The sequence below is a fragment of the Cyrtonyx montezumae genome, unplaced genomic scaffold (genome assembly GCF_038088225.1).
Source record: "Cyrtonyx montezumae isolate F1298 unplaced genomic scaffold, pur_monq_1.0 scaffold_17, whole genome shotgun sequence".
Taxonomy (NCBI): Eukaryota; Metazoa; Chordata; class Aves; order Galliformes; family Odontophoridae; genus Cyrtonyx; species Cyrtonyx montezumae.
The window spans coordinates 8,642,743-8,669,322 of record NW_027071903.1 but is presented as its reverse complement, the minus strand read 5'-3'; the positions used below and the strand labels follow the sequence as shown (position 1 = coordinate 8,669,322).

Sequence of the window (26,580 nt, the reverse complement as noted above, 5' to 3'; positions counted from 1 at the left end):
AGCGGGCACAGTGGGGATGGGTTGTTGGTTGGACTAGATGGTCTTAGTGGTCTTGTCCAACCTTAATGATCCTGCAGTTCTATTACTTTTGATGTCTAATTCCATTTGTGAAGTTAGCTATTGAATTTACTACACAGCCATTACCGTGTGGCCACCCACCAGCACCTCACTGTGCAGTAAGCTTTCTGCGTTGGCAAGCACCAGTGTCACACTGATTCCAGTTAATCTTTAAAAACCAGTTTGCAATCCTGCAGGTCACAGAAATCCCAACAGCATAAACTTGAAGGAATGGACACTGAGATCAGCGACTGTGACATAACCTCTGGTTCAGAAGATATATAATGATGTGTTTGCGCACTCCCAGGAATAAATGACTGTTGATCGACCTGAATGCCTCACACACGCTTTTTGAACCTGAGGCCTAAGGGGTCGGGGCCTGCGCTCCGACCCGCTCCCACCTGCACCCAGCGCACGGCTCGGGGCGGCCGAGGGGCGCGGGGCTGCCGTGCGGCGGCGGGGGGGGGAGAATCCGGCGGGGCCCGCGGCGGGCAGGGGGTGGGGAGCGCCCGCCTCTCGCGGCTCGCAGCCGGGTGCCTCCCGCGGGCGCGGCGGGCCCGGCTGGCTACCCAGAGTGCAGCAGGCAGGCGGCGGCGGGCGGCTCCCAGCAGCCGGAGCTTCCCGGTGCCGTCCCGTCCGTGCGGCGCAGCGCGAGCCGGGCCCAGGCGGCGGCGCGGCCCAGAATGCGAGTGTGAGTGCGATGCTTCCCCCGGCAGCGGCGCCCCGGGCCCAGGCGGCGGCGGCCCCCGCGTGGATGCGGCTCTGGAGCCGGCGCTTCGCCCTGCACAAACATTTCTATAGGACTCATTCGCCCTGCTGAGGAGATCGGCCCGGCCCGGCCCGGCCGCCCGTTCCTCCTTCCCTCAGACACTGCCGGTCCCGTGCCCGGCCCGGCAGGCATGGAGGCCCCCGGCGGCGCCTCGCCGCTCAGCCCCGCGTTGGTGGGCCGCCTCCGCCAGGAGCACGAGAAGGTAACGGAGAGTGGGACGGGGACGGGGCCTGCACCGGGGCGGCGGAGCGGGACTGGGACTGGGACTGGGACTGGGACTGGGGGGAGGAGGGGGCGCGTGGGGAATCGGGGGGGAGGGGGGTCCGGCACTCTCCGGGCCTGCTCGCCGCGGCGGGCACGTGACGGCGGTGACGTCATCGGCGGTGGCCGGGGCGCCCCGGGGCCGGGCCCCTCGTGCGGCGGTAGCGGAGCCTGGAGCCGGCACTGCCGCCTCGGGGACCGTTATCGCGGCGAGGCGGGCCGCTTGCCGCTCGGCCCCGCTCCGCGCTGCGCCTTCAGCCCGGCCCGCTCCTTCAACCGTGCCGCCTCGCGGAACGATCGCAGAGAGCACGGGCGCCCGTTCTGATGCCACCGCGCACGGAGTGTGACAGAGCTCTCCGTGCAGATGACGTCCTTAGCTTCACACGGGAGCACGGCTGGCGCTGGGACTCGCGCTGTGTTCAGCACGTGCACGTGGGCCCACGCCCTTCCTGCTCTTCAGTTTTTCTGCTCATTGTTTGTACGTGCCTTACGTTTTTAAAGGTGTTTCTAAAGTATGCAGTCTAGCTCCTAAGTTCTGACACTTGTTCTAGCTAAGAGTAAGAAAACCCCATAATATGTACGTGGCTCTGTGCAGTTTTCCAGGTGAGAGATAGGACTTATGCCATGTCTGCTTTTAGATTGCACACCAGGTAATGCCCAGGAGATCTGTTTAATCAGCTGAGCCTTAATGTGGATGAGCAGTAAGAGGGATCGTGACCTCCTGTGCCAGCGAGCTGCCTGCTCACTTTCAAGGTGGTAATGTTTGGTGAAGAGTAATTTCTGTGGTGTCATTTGGGCCTGACGTGCAAGTGGGCATCTCAGAACCAGGTTGAATGATTCCCAGCTCGTGGTGAGACCCCTCCATAAGCAAGTTTGAGGCTCTTCTTAGACTGCTCTGCTCCAGTGTAAAAGAGGCGCAGGACACCATTAATTAAGCCTCTATTGGGCTGATGTACCAAAATCATATATAATCATAAAGAAAGTGCATAATTCCTGCAAATTGGCCAAAAAAACCCCCCACTTCAGCTTCAGTATAAAATAACAGTAAAGATCTACATATGGGTTACAACAGAGTGCTGTGATGAAGATACCGTAGGCTTTCCTTCAATGCAATGAATACACATAATTGGATTGCAACAGTATTTTAAGTTATGAATATGTTCTGTTTTAAGATGGAGGAGGTCTTCTCAATTCAGCTGCTTCCTTTCACCCCAAACCAGTGGTAGGAGCTTCATAATAGCACAGTTACATAGAACTGTATCTCTGTGTGCAGGTCTTTAAGCAGGCAGGTACGTTCCTTTCAGACGATGTGATATTGTCCTGTTCAGTAATGCTTGATTAAGAAAAAAGAAACCCATATATTCCCATTAGTCTGAAGGCAGCCTTAGTGGAATACAGCATTAGCTGTCTGCAGATTTAAGGAAATACTTGAATTCCTTTTGATTATTCTAACATCCAGGCTGTTGCACAACCCTGGTATAGCTATGAGTTTGAGATTTTATGTGCTGAAGAGCTGCTGTGGAGAACACTCGAACTGAGGCCTCCTTCCTGTTTAAAAATACAAAAAGAACAGGATGTTCATGGCTTGCTGTCCTTAATCTGATTGAAGCTTCAACTTCCAGGTTCAGGACCCCTGGTGAAAAGTAATTTTAATTCTTGTTTAGCAGTGTTTGCCTGTTGGACAGATTTCATCTTGTTAATTTGTGGCAGCAGTAAGACCAAATGGTTAAAAGCAATTTTCAGTGCTCCCACTAAAGGCACTTTGTATGAAAACATGACTTAAAATGTGTATCCTGGGGATAAATTACTGAAGAATATCTAGTAATTTTCATGATAAAGACCATCATTGGAAGCACAGTGCCTGTGTAAAGTTTTGAATATTTCTGTAAGAGGAATATAATGTATGTATCATGGATTACTTGCAAAAGCAATATATGTTAGCTGAAAATACTGCATTAAGTGTACTGGAAGATAGTACAGGAATTATAAAATGAATATTTAAATAAGTGGATTCTTATGCTATAGAGCCTGCATTTAAGCGTAGTATTTGATATACATTTATTCCTGCAATCAAATGGGTTGGGATTACTGCTGATATGAAGTTGACATGTCATCCTGGTGTGGCTTGGTGAGACTTGTGTAGGTAGTGAATTTACAGTGGGCTCATGCGTTCTGTAGTTTCCAAGCAGTGCACTGAAGATATGTGTAATGGGAGATATTACACAACCAATGAGACCCAGGGGACATCTACAGAGTGCAAACACAGGCGTGGAGAACCTGAAGGATTCCAGTGCTGTCTGTCCATGTGGCATTTTTTTTTTTTTGTTTGCACTGTCAAAACACATTTTTTTAATTTTCTTTTTAGGAAAATTAGGATAAGGAAGTGGCTCTCCTGTCACTCATCTTGACAACGAAGCACGGTTAGATTTAGTGTGGCTATTACCATAGATTACCGTAACTCAGTGGCCACTCTCTGTTATGACGTGCTTAATTTTAATGAATTTAATTGGTGGAGGCTGGACGATCTTTGATTTCCAAACTGTGTTAAAGATCATACATGCCTGCAGTTTGTTAACAGTTAAACAAACTGTAGGTGGGTTATGAGGTAACGAATCACAGAATCCCAGGCTGAACTCTCTTTGGCTAGCTCTTCTGTTTAAGTCGTTTTCAAGTAATATCTGTGGTATGAAATCAACATCTTGGCCTGCGGCCTGAAAAGAGCAGCGAGGCTAAGTCCAGTCTTGTATGTTTCCCAATGCTGCAGGGCCCACTGGAAACATGGAGCTGTTTGCCTGAGGCCTCACAAGATGAGTCAGTCCGCTTCCCAAGGTGTTGCACTTCTCCCAGCCTGCATCCAAGTGAGCAGGATGTAGCGAGCCTGGCTGCAAGGCAGCAGTGGGGTAGGACTTCATCTTGCACAGTTTGAGGGAAGCCTGTATAGTTTTTGATGCTTTGTTCATCATACTTCTCCTTAAAAGGTCCCATCTGAAGCTTTATATGTCATACTCTGTTTTAAAAGGTTCCTGGTCAGTTACCTCTTCCTCTGTTCCGCTCTGTCCGTTACCTTCCTGTAGGGTTTGGTGTTTTCTCATGTGCTCCTTTTGAGTACAAGGGCTAATTCAGTTGTGATCTTGAAGCTTTCAGACATCACACTTCTTGTTCGTGGTCATCCCTTGTACTTTCTTAACCAGTTTTCTGGTATCTTCCTGAGTAACAATATATGTATCTGCTGTTACTAATATGAATTAAATAAGCACTAGTTTACATAGTGATAAGAATTGTGAAATAAATTACCACATCTTAAATAGATTTCATTTTATATGGTAATGGAAGTCAAACTTGGCCAAAGAGCTTACAGAATGTTGTCTTTGTTCTTGAGAGGGCAAGTCTGTACCTGTCCTGTCTCACCAGTAACTGAAGTGTGTAGGTGAGGTGCTGTCCTCCAGTTCTGGAGCTGTGCTCCTCCAGTTTCTGCCCACAGACCCTGTGAGCAGTTGTAGTGCATGGAGTGCTGTTCAGGAATCATCGTTAGGAGAATTGTAAATTTCCATTCCAGAAGCTGTGGGCATAACCTGGCCTATCATATGTGATACATACATACATTACCTCTTATATTTCTTTATCTCTTTGAGATGATGCACTTGTTTTAATTTGGAGGTGTGGTTTTGCAGATGGATGTGCTAGATTGGAGCTTGCTAGGAACATCTCAAGATGCTCAGAGCTGCAGCTACCCTAATTCTTCATTTTTTGTAGTGGGGCATTAGGGTTCTGGGGTGTGCTGTGCAGTTGCTGTTTTTGCAGTCCCTCTTCCCAACAGGGTGCAGCCAGTGAGCCAGGTCCTGGGCTGCATCATGAAGTGCAGACGGGAATATAGTGAAGCAGGGCTGTCTTCTCCCTCAGCTCTGGCTGTGTAGGCCTGGTTTTCATGTAAGGCAAGTGTCAAGCCAGCTGAGCTTTGCTCAGCACTGCTACTGACTGGGGGTTTGCCATACACAGGACACCCCAGTTTTCCACTGTTTCCTCTTGTGATATTCCATCAAGGGTGGACAAAGGAAAAGGGGTTGGTCAGGAAAGGCCATCACTCATAGCAGCCTGAGTTTCCAGAATTCTTTTGGGCTGGGAGTGTCTCCACATCTAACAGGTTAATAACTATTTTGTTGTGGTATAAGGAAATAAATAGATTAAAAAAAAAACCTCTAGATTTTAGTTATTATGCTAAGTTCTGTAAAGATGGAGAATTTGTCAGAAAAATGCCCAATGGTAACACAAAAACCTGCAGGCAGGGGGGACTGATGGCTATAGTTGGCTCAGGGCTGCAGGGCAGTACTGAGCCACAGCCTAAAGGTACATCTGCAGGCAGCTGCCAGCATCCTGTCACTTTGATGGCAGTCAGCTTGGGTATTGCTAGCAGCAGTTACTGCACCGTAGGCTGTATCACAGCCTGCAAAACCTGCCTGGGATGTTTGGTTACTTGCACCGTGGGAGTTTTGTGCCAGTGCCTGCTGTTGCCTTGGTGTGGATGTGGAACAGCCAGGAATATGGTCACCTAAGTAAGCTTAAACACTGAGTTCCTTAGCTGTGCCTCAAGACGAGCTTATGTGACGTAGCCTCTGCTTTGCTACCAGGGAAAGACAGGATCTTGCTCTGTTTTGTTCTTGCTTGCACCAGTTCCATTAGCTTAGAAATGATTTAACTCAGCCATTTAGCAGAAAAGTTCCTTTTGGGGACAAGAGGATCTGAAACAGCCAAACCAGTGAAGGGTTTGGACACGAGGAGGAAGGCTGCTGCTGCTGCATGTACCACAACACAGCCTGCCCAGCGGGCACAGTGCACTTCAGAGTGTGGGTGGGGTTAGCATGGGTAACTGAAGCTGCTTCTCTGTGTGACGTACAGCCATGGCTGGCATTGCAACCTTAAGTCGTCTCAAGTGGGCAGAATTTAACAGCTGGCTCCAGAGAAATGAGGCATTTTCCTATCTGCTTTTTAGTTCCTAGGTTGCTTTGATTATAATTTTTAAATTCACAAAAGTCATTTTAGTCAGAAGCTAGTTCTTACATACTGATAAATCACAGTACTGGTCTTTCTGCAAAAGTGTGAGGGCCGCAACCAGTATAAAAATAGTAGAGCTCCACTGTTTTCTTGTAGAGCTATGTACAAACTGTGATTGTAATTTCAAATAGGAAGATTTTTTTTTCTTTATGAAGAAACTTGCCACTATTCAAATTCCTTTATCTCCTTTCCTTCAGTATTCTTCCCAAATACATTTCTTGAAAAGGCATAAATTTCCACCCGAAGGGGAACTTATGCTAATAATTTGTTGAAATGTAGTGTTTCTCAGTAATATAATTTAATAAATGAATAGGAGAGCTCAGAAATGCCTTCTTCCTTTCCTTTTAGATCATTCAGTGTGCCAACAGACTGAAGAACTTTTAATAGTTTTATTTCATTTTTTGATTGAAAATGGGGCTCTAGGAAAAACAATTGTGCAAAAGTTAATTTTGTCTTTCTCCATCAGTGGCTGCTATCTTTTAGGCAAGTACTAGGTGGTTTCCTGGAGGAAAACATGAAAATTCATTTGAAATGTTTATTTTGCATGTGACTTGTTACACTCTTGTTACCGAGAGATGATTGAATGTTTGACCACCCATTAGAGCTCTTCTGTAATGCAAGGCCATGTGGTGAACTGGCTATTTTGTCAACAGTTTATTTCCCGGTTTTGGGGGGAGACAGAAATCTCCTGCATATGAGTGTGTGGCAGAATGGGTCTTGGTACTGCAGGCCTTTATTAGATGGAGGTACCTCGTGTGTGTTTCAACCAAATACATGCATGCTCGAAGTTAAGCAGTTAAACTCCGGAGAGCTGCAGTAATCTGAATTAGATCAGTAGTGGAAATGACCTTGGGTTTATCGTGAGCCTTGTAAACACAGATCTGTGTTGCAGAAGACCAATGTATGCTTTTGCTATAGTTTGTGAAAAGGTCTGAGCAACAAAATCAAGGTTGAGACTGAGATCCTCACAGAGTCCCACATGGCAGAAACAGTCTCCCGAAGGCAAACTGTTGGTTTTAGACTTTATTAGACCCTTACTTTAATTACTGCCTCATTACTTGCTCTGCTTCCACAAAAAGTATTCCATACTGTCATTTTCCCTAAGTAACTGGAAATGTGATTGAAAGGGATGTTTAAAGTGAGACTAATTCAAGATTAAATAGTCACAAATTATATTATTGCTACATGTAAACAAATTACTTGCATATCTGATTTTATTCAGATTACTTTTCAAGTGGTAAATAATGCTTTATCACTTATATAGTGCTCTTACATCTTTAGAGTGCTTTTCTCACATTAATTAATCATCATTAAACACTCCGAGGTGGGTAGGTTAATACTATTATCCCCATTTCGCAGATGAAGAAATGTAGACTGAGAGGTTGTGATTTGCTCAAGGCCATATAGAAGAAATAAAATCAGAGCTGGGATTAGATCTATGTCCCTAGCTTCTAATTTCAGAGGACCAACCCAGTTGAGAGCCACAGCATTGAAACAACACATACAAGTGTGCACGTGGAAGCAGCACGCGTTGGGCCTTGGTGCCTAACTCGCAGCTTGGTTAAACAGAAACTTTGTGCTGTGTTTCCACCTTCATGCCCAAGGTGTGGAAATAGCCTCTCATTAGGAATCCTTCCTAGCGTGACGGAGCAGTTTTTATTTTTGTCTTCCATTGAAATTAACAGTTCTGGAGGCTTGAATGTAACTGTGTGACTTGGGTGGAGCACTTTTCACACGTGATACAAGAATTAAAAACGTGACACCTTGCTTGAATGCTGAGAGAGATTGATACTTCCCTCGGTGTGCTAAACCCACTGCGTTTGTAGGCAGCGCCTAGCTGCTCAGTACAGAGAGGTATTCATGCACGTGCACTACACCTTAGAGAGCTACCTCAATCAAATAAGATGATCTGGGATTGGAGAGGAGAGCAGAGCCAGTCGTGCACTACCTGGCTGATCAGAGGCACCACAGGGGGGTTCTGTTCAGCTCTGAGTTGCAGCAGCAACAGGTATGAAAAAACAAGGTGGAGGAAGCTGGTACCCTTGTACAGGAAGGTGAGGACCTGCTGAGGAAGGAGGCAGATATACGTGTGCAGTAATGGGAGCAGGGCAGAGAGCCACAGGCACATGGCAGTGCCAGCACCGTGCTGCAGCATCCTGCCAGCTGCTGCCTACCTGCTCCCGGGGCAGAGCCTTGTGGAGCACTGTGCTGCAGCTGGCTGCTGCTGGGGGGAAGGGGCTGTCTGCTGCTTGGTTTTCTTTAGGACTGTGGAATGTGTTTTACACCCGTGGGCCCTGTTTTTATAATCAAAGCTGTGCTTAGGTAATGTCAGATGCTTTTCAGGAGTAGTTGAACAGGTATTTCAGTGTGCAGATAAGCAGCTGATTGCCTTGTGCAGGAGAATTCAGGTTATTGGTAGTGCTGCCACTGTGGGGCCTCAGCAGCAGAGCAGAGCTGGTGGCCCCGGCACCCGCACCGTGGAACCTAACTGAACCTACAAACAGGTGACTGGTTCTGTTTACCCCGAGAGGAGTTCTCATTCTTTAATTGTAACTCCAGATATAAATGATGTGGGGAAGATAGACTAATGATTTTCCTCTGTTTGATTAAAGGCAAAGAATCAAAGATTTGTTTATATATTTATCTATTTGTTTCTTTGCTACGATAAAACCCATTGCTATCCAAACAGCGACTGACCTAATAAAGGACGTATGCATAATTGATCTCCTTCTATTTTTCAATATTTATTTTCTCCCATTTTGTTTTAATAGAGTTCAGTACCAGAAGTGCAGCCTCAAACATTTTTAAGGTGGTACATTTTAGCACTTCTGTAAAAGGCCTCGTTTTATTCTGGCCACCGAAATGGTTTGTTGCTGGTTCCACCCTTTAGTATCCCTTCAAGAGAGATTATATCAAAGAAGAAGAATTAAATTAAAATTGATTGGTGTTATTGATTTTCCTTTCCTTTTTTTTTTTTAAGGGGATAAAGGGTGATGGAAACAGCGTATGCTCTACTACTGCTTTACTGATGGACTATTTTTAAAACACATAAAAAGCATATGTGCCCAATTTACATATTTACCAATTAAAAAAGCTTCCAGGAAACATTAAGTAGACTATCTTCTGTAACCTTTAACATTGTAGCTAATGGATATAGCCTGGAAATTTTCATAGAAGGTCTTCTAAATAATGTAAATGATTATGAATATGTAACTAGTTAATATGCAGCTATGAAAGGATTATCATGTAGAGGTTAATGAACATGCTGCTCTTATGGTTTGCAGGGCTTTTCTTTTTGTGCTTTTAGCTCGCTTCATGCATGGAAAGTCATGGATTGGGAATGGAAAGCTTCCTGTTTTTTCCATCTTCATCTTTAATGGGGCAATTAAACTGCAACTTTCTTAAGGATTTCATCAACATTTTGTATGCTTAATTGTGTGGTGTACTTTACAATCACCACCAAACCTAAAAGAATGGAATGTGCTGATAGAATATTCCCTGACTCCTTGACTTGATGCTGCTGTGCTCCATTGTGTGTTAGCACTGTTGGGAAGCATTGCTGTCTATGGTTTACACCTTTTAGGGGGACTTCGCTCTTGAAATGAATTCAATATTAATAATATGAATTTGATTTTTGAATGTACATCTTGTAGAAGTCTGTATTTTTATTCTTAACCTTAAAATAATCTAACTTGTCAATTGAACAAAATATTTACTTGGAGTTTGATGTGGGAGTTTAAAGCAAATGATGAATTTAAACTTGACTTCAGCAGGAGGGACTATCTGGCTGAATTTCCCCACGAATTATGAGGCAATGTAACCACAAATGGATGGCTGATCCTCCTCACTTAAGTACTTCACTCTTTTGAAAGAACTGTTAGCTCACAAAGCAGTCCTATTTCTTTTTCCTTCACTCCTATATGAGTAAAGAGTGGAGGATCTGAGATCTGTTCTGCAATAGCTGCACATATGCTAACTAAAAAAAAAAAATTGTCTTTCATTCTGTTGTTTGGGAAAAAAAAAAAAAGAATTATCTGCTCCAGTGATTTCAGTGGTACTTGAATGTATGTTATTGTTTTCTTTGCAAATTTTCTCATTAATTGCTTTCAAATGTTAGCATTATTTTGGTTATAAGAAAAACAAAATTTGAAAAAAAAATAAAAAAAGAGAAGATGTCTAGACATATTTAATTGCCTCCTGGCATCATTGCATTTCATATAATTGAATGAAATTGTTTGTGTTACATTTTTGGTAACCGTTATTCAGAGATCAGAATATGTTTTGAAAGACAAAATTTCCACGTAATTATGGAAGAGAAGGTCACAGGTTTCAGCATCTTGGATGTTAAATGTGTCTCAAAATACGGTTTAAAAATAATTTTAACAATGGGCTTTATTTTGTAAATGATCTCTTGGGAAGGCCTGTAACAAAAATAAGTGAAATATTCACATAAAAACTTCCTTTTTTGACACCCTGAAATAAAAGAAAGAGAGACAACAGCATGTAATGGTCAGATATCCCTGTATTTAAACACTCATAAATTCATTTGTGCTTTTGCAGATTAAAACTGCAAGTAGAAACATTTGTTGATGTACTGATATAGGAAAAAATGTTTTTGGTGCTGTGGGGTTCATTTGCTTTCGTTTTTTAACAAACGAGTATGGAAGTTACATTGATGTCTTGTTATAATTTATATTGTTTTCCTATTCTGCGAGCATGTAACACTGAAAATAGATCTGCAGATTGAACAAAATGCTACCTACCTTCTATCATGTGTCACCTAATAGTTATGGAGCAGGTATTGTACCAAAATATGAATTGAAAAGCTGTAATTTTTTCTCTGGTTATCAGTCTGCATTAGTGTGTGATAAAGCGTGCTGCTTAAGAACTACCATTCAGAAGCCTTTGCACTGACAAATAAAAATGTAAATAGAAACACCACCAAATCTGTAAAGCGACTGTTGTAGTTTCTGATACATTGACATTGCAGCTGTGTGCTTAGCCTTGTTTTTTCATGAGTAGTTATCTGTTTTAATGCCAGGTGGTCACTAGCTGCCAAGAGAAAATCCAGCACTGGTAAGTGAAAAATGTTTGATTACATGCCTAAAATACTGATCAGTAACCTAGCTGTGTTCTAGTAAAGTTATTGTCCTGTTTGTTCTAATGATAGCCAAATTCTGCGAGCATGTTTTGAGAACTGAAGTAGCTTGGAATTATTGCAGTGTGCTTGTCTTCAAGCTATTTATATTTTTCACTGATATCGTTGCTTTAAATATGCTGAACCTTAGTGGTTATTCTCTTAAATACTCATTTCATTCACCATTTTTCCCTGAGTAACATTGTGGGATGAATTCTGAGTTGAATTTCCACTCCTGCTTGGTGGAAGGGTATTCCCAAGGTATATTCAATTATTCTTCTTGTTTCCTCTGTAACCATGAGCAAGCAGGGAAGATGGTTTAGCACACTTAGGGGAAAAAACCCACAAACAATGTGAAAGTTATGTTTCCATTCCCTCTCCCCCCAGTAAACCATGCCGTAGTGCTTAGAGATAAATGATTTGTTTTGTTCTTTAAAAGAAAAAAAAAATCTCTGGGCACTTTTTTCTCTGTTGGCAATCTATGGTTAATAGAAAACATGCTTAGTAAATAATAGTTTTCTATGGTATCTGAGGAAAATGTACATTTAATGGTGAATGAAATCTTATATTATGAGTTACTGTGAGATATAACAGTTGATCTTACAGATATCAAATTACAATATATCCATGCTGTGTTTACCATGATTTTACTGAGAGAACAACAGGAGCTGTCTTGATTATTGTCTGCAGGGTTATTGCTGAATCACAGCAACTGCCCCTTTAGTGGCGAGATTAAACCTTTGGTTATACACCATCAAGCATATAATATTTTAAATTTATTTTAAGAGGCTTTTTCTTCATGCCTGAAAGATCTCCAAGCAAATAATTTATATTTAGTGTGTATCAAATGTTTTTAGTTTAAATGCACATAGGCTGCAAGCCCTGGATAAGACGAAAAAAATCAAGGCAATCTATACACATCATCATATTAAATTCTGACTATCGGCTTGCAAAAATAATCTAAAACTAATATGTTTCATTTATGTTTAAAATTCAGAGGCTGCATTAATTTTCAATAAGGGAAATATTATTGAAGCGCCTACTGGTGCTGCCGTAGTTAAGTTAGTCAGCATTTACATAATACCCGTACTTTTGGGGGACTTTCTGCAGTGTCCATACCAATTTGGTACAGTGTGAAAATCTGCATGTACATTCTTTCACAGAGAGGCATTCTTTTTTCAGAAATAAACCAATTGACAGACTTAAAATTGGAACTGATTTTTTACAAGTTTGATAAGTTGCAGCTGATATTTCTTTCCATATCCATGGCTGAGGTTTGTAGAATGGGGTGGAAAGGTTGGCAGTGAGAAGAAGGCTTGCTCTTGTGTTGGGTTTCGAGTAAACTCTGGCCATGATCCTGTGAGTTTTGGGGATTTGGGCACAGCATGTCTGAAGGAAAACCTAACTTACTGATGTCTCCTCTGTGGAAAAGCAGTTTGTAGAGCATTCATACAGCTTTTAGTCTAAAAAAAAAAAAAAACTATTTAAAATTTAGTACCCTTATTTAGATCCTGATTGTGCAAGAGTTGAGTGCTCTTGTTTCAACTGAATAATTTGTTCATATAAGACCTCCTAAGTAGACAGTGACACAGAAGAATGTTAAACAGAATAGGGTGAATATCGGTAGGGTTTCAAAATGCCCAACTTCAACATATTTCCATTAAATTATTTTCTTTTTCACTTTCAGTACATCTCTTGAAATGTATTTTTAAAGCCAAAAATCTGATGATAGGTATGATTTAGATGGCATATTTCCCTTCCTAGGGATAAGATCATAGCTGAAGCCCAGCACCCATTCTCCCCATGCATATGGTGACCATAGACTCCACACAAAATGTGGCCATGTACTCAAGTCGAACAGGGAGCTCTGCTTCCTTCCTTGAGAGCAACTCCATGTCAAAGCTTGAAATCAAATGAGTGTTGATGGCAGGCCCATGTTGGAGCATGGCCACACTCGGCAATCCTACAGTAGAGGCCTTACAGGCCAGGGGCAGTCCTTCCACCGAGTGCAGACATCCATTCTGCTCCCTCCCAAATATTCTTTCCTCAGCCTTGCTGTGGGGAGAGGTGGATGGCCACAGCAGAGTCTGCTTCCAGAGGTCAGCAGCGTAGCTGTGATGAATCGGGGCAGTCCAGCCCTGCTGTATCTGAAGCGAGAGATTTCTGCTGTACCCTAATCAGATTATTCGGTTGCGGACAGCAGTCAGACCTTAAAGGCAGTATCTTCTTTCAGATTAATGAAGAAATGTCAAGTGACTTTGAGCCATGAAACGATGGGAGTGCTTAATCCTGCTCTAAGTGGAAGCTTTTTTTTTTTCTATACAATCCTTTTCCTATGGAGTATTCTTTCATGGAAATGAGGTCAAGGCCTTCAGTATAGAGTCGTTTGTTTTTTAGTTAACAGTCTGCATCATTGTCCTCCTCTCTGAAAATGCAGATCTCTGCAAGTCAGAGGCTGCATTTTCTAAATATCATTAAGTAATAGTTGCTGACACCAAGTTGTCGTTACATTGCTTCCCCCAAAACATCTCTTGAGTTTTGCTGGGATTCGTTTATTTGACCTTTCTCTTGAAGGAAGTGAATTAACGTTTTCAGTATAATGAGTTCAGTGGACAGAGAAACTTGCCTGGTGTGTTGGAAAAATCTTCCATCAAACCCAAGAAGTAGCAAGAGTCTTTTGTAGATCAGTTCTGTGGAATATGGCTTTCATGTCCAAGTGGTTTAAAATTCTAAATTCTTTGTTCAGGACCATTTCAGCAACTTAAAACATGACATAATCCAGGTATAAGGTAGTGTGATTATAACAAAGTTCAGCTATGGAAGAAAATGAGACAAAACAGGAGTAGCAGATAATTTTTCTTAATGCATGCTGAAGAAGATTTCTCTCTGCTTATGAATCTAAGAAAATCAATGATAATATTTTGAGAGTTGTGTTATCAACTACGACATTCATTTTTCAGCGCATTTATAGATTGCTTTCCTGAATCATCCTCAGAAAACCTGTAATTTGCATCCTGGGTCAGTGTTGTTAAGTGTGCTGCTCTGTGCTTTTTGTTGCCTTTTATTGCAGAATTTACTGCCATATATAAGATGTTTACTATTTTAAAGCACAAGTAAACAATATCATCAAACCTGACATTTATATGCCAGCTACTTCATGTAAGAGCTGATTTCAATGATCTTCAGGATGGCAGTTGTCCATTAAAAATACTTTTTGCAGCAAAATTAAAGTGCTAAGATTTTCTTCAGAAAAGAAGGGTTTTTAGAGGGAGTCCAGTTGCTTGTTTTGCACACAAAGGAAAATCCCCATAGCAATTAAAATGCCACATGGGCCTCTGAAGAGTCAGGTATCTATTATGGGAATATAAAGTCATTTCTGTTTTGTATGGCATCATGTGGCTTCTGAGGAACGATAGGAGTGCTCTACTCCTGTGTTATTTGCCTGGATTCGAAGACACACCAGAGTTTGGGTTAGTCAGATGATCCTTCAGGAATGTTGATTCTTGGTAGAGCCAAAAAGTTGATATGAAAATCAGAATTAGTTAAAATTTTGCTCATTTATGTCAGCCCAAGCAAAGGAAATGAATCCTTTATTACACGTGTTACTTTGAAGAATTTGCCTCTTCTAAAATATTAAACTGAGTTTTCAGTTATTTTTCCAAGTATTGATGGTGGTATAATTGTTTAACTTGAGCATGAAGTGAGATATGCTGAAACCTAGTGCAAGAACTAGGTTTCTGAGAAGCACCATAAAAACTGAAATTCAGTAGGACATCCATAAGCTAAAATAATCATATCTTTACTTTAATATTTATTATTCTAAAATAAGCTGTAGCTATTATCATTCCAAGACTTTTTTTTTTTAATAATTAACTTACTAATTTATTGGGTGCATGTGCTTAAGAGTAAAATAGTTTGTTTTCTTTGTATTTTGGTGGGTTATGGAATTAATAGAAAAATAGTAACTGTGTTAGATATGAAAGTGAATCAACTTGAATTTGTTAACAGGAAGAAGGTGGAGAGTGATTATGAAGTTCTTCAGGAACGGCTCCGCACGTTGCCTGATAAACTGTCCTATGATATCATGGTATGTGCTCTGTACAGTTCACAAAAGATAATGGAGTAAAATTTTTAGTAACTGAGGTATCTGCATTATCAGGGAGATGTTATTCAGGTTGCCATACAGTAGTCAGTAATGGTACATTTATGATAATAATAGTTAAACCTTTGCTTTTGTTTCTTTCTCTTTTCTTTGAAATCTATTATAAATTACAGTGTTACTGACAACTGAGAACTGATGACATAAATGCTAACACAAAACCTGACACATTTGATATGTAAATCCATTGTATAGAAAACTATAATTATGAGTGAATTATGGTACTTAGTCATTTCCTTTGAAGCAAGTGGCCGTAGTATTTTCTGATTCATGGAAATAAACCGTAGAACATTGATTTTTACATAAAAAGGTGCTGCTAATTTTTGTTTCACCGATCTCCACATTGACATAGCGATCTTTTCTTTTGCTTTGAATCTTCTGTAACAGTGGCACAGCTCTCCGTTTAAACTTTACCACGTTGGCTTGCACTCACCAGAATTTTGATCAGTTTGACTACTGCCTTTCTTTCTCTTCCCAGGTCCAATTCAAGATAGATCGTTGTATTTGGGGGAGCTGTACTGTAAATAACTCAGTGGCTCATTCCAATACAGGGTGTCTTAATTGCCTTCTTGCATGGCAGCCTGGCTTAGCATACAGTTGAGTTGTCTGTAAGACAGCAGTGGATCACAATTTCCAGGTAGCAAAGGAAAGGTTCTCCTCTCCAGCTCTGGTAGTGCTGCTCTAGATGTTCTGTATAATCCTGTGACCTTGTGTAAATGCATGGCTGCATGATGGAAAACAGGAAGATTGTATTGTTTTGAAGCACAGAAAAAACAGTATTATAAAAGAATAAAAACTAGATGGGGCTTATTTGTACTTAAAGCTGTCATGTCAACTCACATCTGTTATTTTAAATGTGTATAAATAGTTCCTATCCTGTTAGCCAAATATTTTCGTATGTTTTCAATTTTGCTTTCATCATTTTGGGGGGAGAATGAACAGGCTACTTGAAAACCAAGTCAGGCATGGTGTGTGTGTAGGACTCTGTCCTACAGAGTCGTAGCACTGAGATCCTGCCCCACAGAACTGCTTTGAGCTCCGGCAGGCACATCCTGGATGCCAGCACTGGAGAAGAAAGCTTTCCAGGGAACAGGTCACCAGGCTGAGTGCTCTGCTTCAGCGAGCTGCAGTGGGAAAGCAAGTTTTCATGACTCAAGGGAATGAGGAAGGGAGCAGAATAAAGTGGTGCAGACTGACCAAGATATGTCTGTTTTATCCCAAGAAGGAAGAAACAAGCTGGCTGAGGTTCTTAGCTCTTCACCCCCTCCACTTTAACTCCAGTTTGATTCTGATCTATTAGACTGTAGCCCAAAGGCAGTGTAACAGAGTGGTTCAGTGCTGTCTGTGACCTGCAGTAGTCCCCCAGACTTATACTGAGGTTTCTGTGCACTTTGAATAAAAAAGCATGTACTGAAAAAGGCTGCAAGTCTCAGAGTTGTCTACTTAAGAGTACCTTTTCAAGAATTGTATCTATTAAAAATGTTAGCAAAGCTGAGCTTACATCAACTGGGAGAGGGATCTTGTCTGCAAACAGCAAAAACTTAACTCACCAAAGGAATGCTATTTTTATTATCAAGGCTGACCTGTTAAGAGTATCTAAATTGTTTTCCATGTGAATGTTCAGTTGTTTCACAAGTTTTCTGGTTAGATATTTTCTGGTTTTATAGATAGGTACAATACTGAATTGAAATGGATCTGATCATTTGGATGTTTATGAAGGGTTTGTCGTTAAGTAACTGCTATGGAGTTTTACTTACCTCTGTATTTTACTTTTTGTTTTTTTAACTAATTGATGAATAACTCTACGTTCATTTTCATTGGTGATTTTCAACATTGGTGATTTTTTCTATGCCTTTGACAGGTACCTTTTGGTCCTCTTGCCTTCATGCCAGGAAAACTTGTCAACACCAATGAGGTTACTGTTCTGCTTGGTGACAACTGGTTTTCAAAATGCTCAGCAAAGCAGGCTGTTGAGCTGGTTGAGCACAGAAAAAAATGTATGTATATTTTTGAACATAACTTAATAGTTAGCATTCACTGTCTTTTCATTAATACATAAAATTAGTAGTGTTTACTCTGCTTACTTTTTTGTGTGTGCTCCCTAATGAGTCTTGTTCATATATAATATCAGTTTAACACTTGATTTTCCATCTTTACTTGGTATTTGATTATATATGTGATCTTTTAAAAACAGTTAGCAAGAGCTTTATTCTTTTGTTTTTTTCATTTGTTTGTTTTTTTAATGATAGGCTTGCTTAAGTTACGAAAATGCAGATTGTGAGATTAGTTTACAAGGTCAGTCAGGAATAATTTGTGTACTACGAGCATAACAAAGCAAAAGGCAAAAACCCCATCATTTTTGTTTAATGTAAGAAATTCTGTGTTCCAGAAAGCAGGCGTTGCATTGTACTTTGCTCCTGGTTACCTTATCTCCTGTATTCTTTCGTCTTAGTTCCTCATCCCATTTTTTGATGGTCTTTATTGTTCTCTGGCTCACTTCTTTCTCCTATATTCTTTACTCCTCTTTTGTTTTCTTGCTTGCTTTTGTGGACTTCTGTTCAGCTGCATTTCTGCCTTCTGCCTTTGATGTGCCTGTCCATTGGTGTGGAGCGATCCACTGGATCTCCCCAGACCAGGTGCAGATTCTTTTATTAGCAGCAGATGGCAATCGTAGAGGCACACAGGCAATTTCTTTTTTGTTTCCAGCTCGTTTTTGTTGGTGTTGGCATCATGGCTCTGGTGAGGAGGACCTCTAGCAAGCCTTACACACAGCACTCTTGTAACAGAAGTTAGTGTGAAAAAGAATGAGACCCTAAAATACTTGATATGAATGTCAAGGAAGGGAAAGCAAAAAAATGGAAAAGAAATTGATAGCTATTAACCTTTGCTGTTGGTTTCAGATAAGCATTTGAGCAAATACTTTCCTTATGTCAGTTTAACCTGTAATCCGTCTCATTCCTGAATGACTGTTCTGTGCATCTTCAGCTTCTATGTTATAACTAGCACAGGTACTTTGGATTTTTGTTTATAAGTTCAGTTATCTAGGTTGCTGCCTGTGGCAGAATACACCAAAAGTTCCCTATCTGAATACATTTTTTTTTCAATTCTGTGCAAACAAAATCTGTGTAAGAATTTTTTTTTTTCTAAATGATTTGTGGCGTTACTTAAAAATATACATTTTGAAGAAGATTAACGGAAGATTGTAATCTGTATTTTACCTATTATCTTTCTTCATCTAGTTCTCCTGACAGAATTTTGCTATTTTCTTTCTTATTGAACTGAATCTGCATTATTTATTGTGACTCTTGCAAGATCTCAGGTCTGTATCTCTTTCCTTGAACATCTTATATTTTATTTTCAGTGCCGCAGAGTATTTTTGTCACAGTTACATTCAGTGAAATCATTTGACCTTTGCATAGTAGATGTTTGAACATTAAGTAGTCTGCTGGGAGACACACAGTAAATGCTGGGTTCTTTTCCTTTACGATCTTTTAAATTGCATTTAAAATATGAACTCAGAAATACTCATTTCTTTTAAAGCAAAATAATCATTGATGCCTGGATATAAACCCTGCATTCAGCTGATAGTTCACTACAGCTGTGTGATGGCTGCCAGTGGGAGGCTCCAAAACACTGATATTAACTAAAAACTTTTTATTTGAAAGATTGTTTCCAGTTTGGGATAGTAAAAGCCATATTAGTGCATATGATTCTGAAACAAATATACGTATTGCTTTCACAGATCCATTTTTCTCTTTTACTAAACCATTTCACACTAGATGAGGACAAATTAGAAGAGATTGCTGGAGATTTTATTTGTTTATTCTAATTAGAAAAAAGTTATCTACATGAAAGGCCTGTAGGCCATTGTTCTGTAATGGGAATGTTCCACTTGTGATACAGATGTGAGAGACTGGTGCTTCAGAAATGCTTGAAGTCTCTTGTGGACTATTTTAAAAGGTATTACTTCTGCTTTCACTGGCACTTTGCAGCTTACAGGGTGATGTCCATTTGGTGGCATCGCTACGTAGAGGGGAAGAGTAGGCAGCTTGTGCTCAGCTTGTTTTACTAACAGGGCTCTTGGGCAGGTAGGGCAGGGAAAGAGATCCCTGTAGCTAACTTCTCAGCCTCGTGCTGGCTCTGGGCTTTTTCTTTGCTGTCCTGGACTGATTTAGCATGGTTTACCCACTGTAGGCCTTCGGTAGGCAGTGGTGGTCCTGGTGGAAGCCTCCGCTGCCCTAACAGTTAATTTAGACAAGGTTCACAGAAAAAACTTACTTACCTTGGATATACATTAGGCAAATAAGAGAACGCACAGTGTGAGTTTGCATGCTCAAGCAATAACAGGGAGAGACAGATAAATCAAATGATAGGGCTGAGTACGAAAAAAGCTGTCTAAGTTAGGGGCAGCAATAACAGCGTGCTATATATAAAAGCTTTAAATAGTGCTAATTAGGTCATCCTTTCTGTCATAGTTTTGTTTAATTCGCTTTTTAAAGGAGAATGAGTGGAACAAATGTTTGCTTCTGTGGAATAGTGAAATGCCCAGGCACAGCAGATTAATTTCTTGGTTAAAATCTATTTGATTGAAAGGAAAAATTGGAGGCTGACTGTACTGAATTTTGAAAGTGAGTGCACTTTAACTGATACAGCTGTAGAAAGCCCTATTTTGGGGATGCATTTTTGTTGCTTAGCTTTTGATTTAGATGCAAGCTATTCGGCATTGCTGTTGGATGAAATGTATTTGGTAAAATTTGGGACAGTCACTCATGTCAAATGTTACTTTTTCATAAAATATTGATCACGTCTCCCTGAATAATATCTGAGTTGCAGTAAATTTCACTTTTTTTTCACATTCTGATGACATCTCTGGATGTTCAGTTAGTTCCAAAGCCGTTAGAAAAATCTAGTGCATTTTATGAAATTGTCAAGTGTATTTTTAATTGTTTTAAATCTGTTGCAGTTTATTATACCAGGTAGTAATGGGAAACACTTTACACGTATGTTTGTGTGTAAAATGTGAAGAAACAGTGAAGTAGATTAAAGGATACACGCACCAAATTCCATTATAATAAAAGAAATTAGCTTTTTAAGTATGTCACAGTTTAGCACAACAATAATGCAATTGTAGTTTTTTCTCTTACAATTATCTTGCTTAAGGTACTTCATAATATTTCTGTTCTCCTCAAGGCAAGACTGTATTGTTTCAGAATTCAAAGAGGGAATAAAGATTCTTTTTTGTGAATATGGGATTATATCTTTTACGTGTTTGTGATGATATAAATTACTTTTTTTCCCTATATCAGTAATCGCATTAATTCTTTAAGATGGGAAATTTTTCATTACAATGGTCCCTGTGGTAGTTACTATAGAAAGAAATTAAATAGATTTTTCTTGTAAATATTTGTGGATTAATTCAGTATGCTAGGTATTCCAAGAGTCTAAGCACTTTAAAAGGTGGGGAATTAAAAAATACACACAAAACTAGGAGTGGTTTTATCGTGCTAAAAATTTGTCAGATAAAAAAATATCCCACTTAAAGGAGAATTGTTGAACTACTTAGTAATTGTGTCTTCAATACATGTAAGAATACCCTTGCAGTGTCATGCTGCAAATGAATTCATGAAAAGAAAATACTGATTACATTAACATAAAGTATTGTGATAGTACCCAATTGTAAATTGCAGTATGTAACCTTTAATACAAATATTTGTGTCAATCAAAATTGACCGAGAGCAGAGTATACGGAGTTTAAAAGATACCATTGTTTTTAATAAATAAGATGATCCAGGCTGATGAAACTGGGCTGAATTTGTTCCTTATCAGCATTTCCAGAAAAAAAGGATGTTGTCTCCAAAATATATGATAGGAGAGCTTTCCATTTTCCATCTGTGAATGAGTGAAGCCGTTAGAGAATTTAACGTTTCACCCAAGGGTGAGGATAATTTGCTCTGTACTTTAGAGAATGTAACACATGCTTGCCTACTCACTTTTTGGAGAAAAGAACAAAAGATTCAAGTATTGTTACAAAGAAATCTAGCTGTTGTTTTTCTTCATTAAGAAACATGTTTTCTCATCTTTTATCTATATACTGTAGAATAATTTTGCACAGTAGCTTTGAATGTACTTGTCCATTTTTTATTTTTTAAACCATTTTTTGAGATTATTGTTGTTTTTTTTAATCTTTGTTAGCTTCCATGAGTTCCTTAAGTACCCTTCTAAGGTAGGAACTGATTCTGTGGAGTGCCAGGTGCTCTAAATTTGCTCTGCTCATCCCCGAGGTATTTGGTTTCTCTCAAGATCTGGTTGTAGTATTTTAACCAGAATACACAAGAAATAAAGGAGAATAGACTTCTTTCTTTTGCTTAAGTACTGCCTTCAAATGAGCCTGTTGGTAATTCTTACTGGGCAGCAGTGGAGCTTGTCTGAATGCCACCTTCCTACATTTAGTGGGAATGTAATAGGATACATATAATTCTGTTAGTTAAGAGGGACTGTGAACCTAGAAGAGAAATGTGTGCCATTTACTCAGTATTCCTAAAGTCAAATTATTCATACACATTTTTGCAGGAGAGAATTCAGATGCCTTTGGTTTTGATACCAAGAGAACATGGAGAAGGGAACGAAGGTACTCTTTAAAGAGTGCAAAGATACTACACCAATGGTTGTGCTGCAGAATTCTGTGTTTGAAAGAACTAGTGCAATTGCCATCATAAAGAAAAAAATTATTTACGTTGTTGCACAAAGAGAGCTTACTTCCATTTACACAAAAAGCATATAGGATTCTCTTTTGGAAAAATCTTAAAACAAATGCTTCTCTGGAAGAATAAACAGGAACGAATAGAATAATGTAGAAAGGTTTTGAAAAGCTCTTAGGGTATTTACTACTTAGTGTATTTTTAGTGTATTTCTACTTTCTATAGAACTGCAGATCTAGTTTGTTTCAAGTAGCGTGCAGTTTGGATAATTATTGTCTTAAAAATATTTTGTTGCAGATTAAATACATATTTCTCAGAATACTGTTAAAATCCCTCAGGTGATTAATCCACTTGCAAAGACCCTGAAAAGCAAGATAATAAGTAAACCACTTAACAATAGCATGCCATAACTCAACCTGTTAATAGTACTTGTAATTGTGCTGTAGTGCTGGACTTTTGCAAGGAAATACCTGCCATCTCTGAAGGATTCAGAAGTGGATACGTGTATTAGATTGCACGATACTTTTCCTCTATCCTCAGCGATATTACTGCTCTCCATTCAGAGGCTGTATGATAGCTCTTTTGTTGTTCAGGGGTCAGTTGTGCTAGAAGATGCTGGTGAAAGATTATGCATATACAGTGCTGTTCTGTGTTCTGTCACATCCATGTGCCTTCCTCTGTGCATGGGATGTCAGGTGGTGGCAGCCTTGCAGGCTGGCTGAGTTCCTGCCTTGTGTAGCTGGCTCTCACTGCTGACTGTTGCTACCAACAGAGGTGCCTCTTCCTGGCTTGTGTGAGCCTTCTGTGCTTAACACCTTGGTAAGGTTGTCTGCTTTATTCCTGAGAAAATGTGTTGGACAATGAAGAGATCCTACCTCTAAATGTCAATTATATACAGAATTCCATGATATAGTCCATCTAAAACGATGTCAAATTATGTCCTGTCACCTATCCTCAAAGGAGCTTTTTTTCTAACACTGTGGTCATCATCTTACGTCCACAAAGCTCACCCAAAGTCTCACTGAACCTAGCAAGGTAGAGCAGGCGTCAGCTTTGTCCCGTTTTGTCCTGTTTCACAAAGTCTGATGTTTCAAAATAGATCAACCTGTTCTCACTATTCTTGTCTCTTCTTACTATTTAAATCCCAGTGTAACACACGGTTTCCAGAAGTAACTAAAATAATGTCTATGATTCTCCAAATCCTTACAGACAACACTCCAAGGACATTAATGTCAAACTCAGATAATTAAAATTTGTATCCAGCCAAGCTAATTAACCCATTAAAGCCAAGATGCATAGATGAGAATTTGTGTCAGTTTGGTGTTAGTATGTTGTCATGTCTTATAAAATCTGGCTTCGGTGGACTTCATTTCAACAATACGAAATGTGTTCTCCAATTATTTTTCCGGTATCAGTGTATATGTAGAAAGCAGAGAGCTGCTTCTTAAAACCAGCTAATCATGAGGTAAGGGATGCCAGTCCAGGCCTTTCAGCTAATAAGGTAGCTGTAAAGGAATGATCTAAGTGGGAAGAAATTTTGCTGCCTGTAAATATTCAAAGGCTGATGTGCAGAAGAAAGCCTTATACACTGATTTAGGATTCAAAGTTCTTTTCCTTTTGGCAGTCCTGGAAATCAGTCCTCCAGATCGTGGCTTGTCTGTAGTGCTGAGCTATCTTTCCAGGCGGTTTAACTAAGACATGTAAATAGGAACTATTAGGGTTCACCTGAAAGCCATGTCAGGCTTTGCTGAGGTTATTGGATGTGACAAAGTTGGACAACAGCCTCTAGTTCAATCCGTCTTAAAAGGCTCTAAGAAGCTTAAACCACAGGGTAGTAAGAGGAGGAGACTACGAAGCCTCTCTTTCTCTGCGGTTGTTTTTCTGGGATCTCACTTAATAAGTACATTATTAAAAAAAGTAAAGAATAGGTAGATTTTCAAGTGAATTGTTTCTCTCTAAGTCTGGTAGATTTAACTTTCAGTTATTGGTGCTAGAGCGTTTTAGGCTGTGCTGTGGCAGGTTTAAAACACAGAGCCCCATGGCTCCCTCGCTGTTAAGTTCGGGAACGTTCTCCAGGAGAGTGAAGCATCTGCCCTAGAGTGCAGGAGTCCTTTGCCAACCAGGAATACTGGGCCTGTGTTTGTGGGGACGTGACAGTAATCCTGGCTGTCCTGCTGGCGCCTTGGGTGGCCCAAAGCAGATCACTTGAACTGTCTCTTTCTTCATCTGTGAAATGTGAGAGAGTAATACCTCCCTCCCTCCATCCCTCACAGGGTGCTGTGGCCATTCCTTGCTGCCTGTATGGGGGCACAGGCCCTGCACTGTGTGAGAGGTGTTTGGTAGCACAGTGTCCTGCTGGGTGTCCATCAGGACATGCTATGCGGAGATGGCCCTCTGGCTGCTGGGCCTTGCTTAGGTACAGAGCAGCTGAGTAACCAGGAGTGCATCATGTTTACTTTGAAAGTAAAATAGAAGCTGGAAGGAAATTGATCTCAAGCTACATGTTCATGCACACCGAGACAGCCTTCAGGAGCTGGCAGCACAGACAGGACTTTTTGTAGGACTGTAACACCTCTTTTTGGAAGGTGTGTTGTACACTGTGAAAGGCTGTGGGCTATCGATAGGAATTAACAGAAGACTTAAAGGGCTTTGTAAGTGCAAGACCCTAAGGACAACCAGTTCCTATCGTGCATGCACGTGCAGAGGAGTGTGCCTCCTGCAGGGTGTGTGTGTGTTTGGGTACTGTTCTCGACTGGTATTGGAGAATAGAATTTCATCCAGATGTTTGCAGTAGGAAATGCCAGCGGAGAGACATTTTCAGGGGAGAATTTTAGGTTCTCAGAAACAAATGAACTGATGGAGATCATTGAATGTTTGTTGAATAGTTAGTTGCTTGGTTTGGAGACTAGCTGTTGCTTCTCTTTGGAAAGGACAGATGCTTGTATAATCTTTTCCAAGATGCGTGATCTTTCTAAACTATTTACTATAAATTATTCATTCTTAAGTAATTGTATTTGATCTATTGCAAAATATCAGCAAGGAAACAAGTGTGCAATACTGAATCTTTCAAAAGTAGGATGGGAATACTCTGACAAGCTTGGTAGTTGTGTTTTGTCTTGACTACATGATGTGTAATTCCCTCTGCTGTGTGTGCAGGGATCTGAACCTGTTTGCAGAAGTCTGAGTCACTAAGTAGATTTTATTTTGCAAGTACAAATACAAACTCATTTTGTCTACTTAAGTATATTTTATAATCATTTTGTGACTATTAACATATTTTCACATGTCCTTATCTGAAAGACCTATTGTTACAATAAATGCAATCTCTGAAACAGTTACAATTGCATACCCTAGCTAGAAAACCATACAGGGACCATCTCCTTATTGCATTTTTAGGATTAGTGGCTAGACCAGGGAAATAATTGATCAAATACTGAAGTTAGCACACAAAAAGAAGAGTTAAATGAAAGCGTAGGAGTATTGGGGGAATACCTGGAGAACATTTTTTCAGCTAGAGTGTTTTGTGTTAAAGTTTTCCCTCAATTCATGTTCCTGTCTGTGGAGTGGGAATAGCAGGACTCTGTATCATACTTGTATGTTGTGGAGATAGATAATACAAGGTAGAGGACTTTCTAACCTGCTACAATACTGGCGATTGTGTAAGTATCGTAGGTAGAATCAGTGCTGGGAAAAGCACTCAATTTGTGAAGTGAGTTATTGTTTAGGAAAGTTTCTTGAAGTGTGACTTTGCAGATCCCATGGTAGAAAAGCAGGAGCTCATTGCCTCCTTCATAGTTTCGTGTAAGACATCTTTTTGCATTGCTTTAATGAGCCTAAAAAAGAATTTTAAAATAGAAAATCATCTTATTTCTCCACAAAGGCTTTTAGCTCCTTCAGGGTATATAGGACCAGTAGGTGCAAGGTCTTAGAGATCCTCTGTTGAAACTAATTTATGGAATAAGTCTTCTCTCCTGAAAATTTGCATTTGTATTAGTTTTGAGTTGAACAAAGAGTGCAAGTCTATTAATATTATTAGTATAAGGCTTTAATTGTGCCCCTTTCCCCCCAGTTCTTAAGTCTTAGAAAAGATGTGTTTCCTTTTCAGGCAGTTATGACCTTCTTCTTTTGCAAATTAGTTTGTTTTTTATGATAACTTTAAGGTAAAAATGAAACGAAAGTTTTTAATATTTCATAAATTGCTGTTGAAAGGATTCATTATTTAATTGGCACAAGAGGATGTAGAAAGAAGTGTCTCAAATGAACTAATGTCTGAAAACTGGTGATTTCTTGCATTAGGTTTTCAAAATGGTTATAAAATGCAGCAGTCCCAGCAAAAAATCTGCTTGCTACCATACATTGGGAGTGCAGCTATTAGAACATTATCTTATTTCGCTTGCCTGTCATAACAAAAATGTTTGACCTGATCACAGCAACAGGAATGAAATTCTGA

General features: G+C 40.2%; 1 protein-coding gene across 2 annotated transcripts in view; it reads left to right on the top strand.

Moving 5' to 3' along the window:
- The first annotated feature begins 626 nt into the window (after positions 1 to 626).
- Positions 627 to 26,580, top strand: part of URI1 (URI1 prefoldin like chaperone) — a 39,393-nt gene continuing 13,439 nt past the window's right edge. The window contains exons 1-4 of one of the 2 annotated variants that reach the window (XM_065733195.1): positions 627 to 1,028; positions 11,178 to 11,212; positions 15,282 to 15,360; positions 17,294 to 17,429. In XM_065733195.1, the coding sequence (XP_065589267.1) occupies positions 957 to 1,028; positions 11,178 to 11,212; positions 15,282 to 15,360; positions 17,294 to 17,429 (322 nt within the window). In that variant the 5' untranslated portion in view covers positions 627 to 956. Of the gene's footprint in view, positions 1,029 to 9,116; positions 15,361 to 17,293; positions 17,430 to 26,580 lie in introns of both variants that reach the window. The other variant, XM_065733196.1, reaches the window with a different exon arrangement.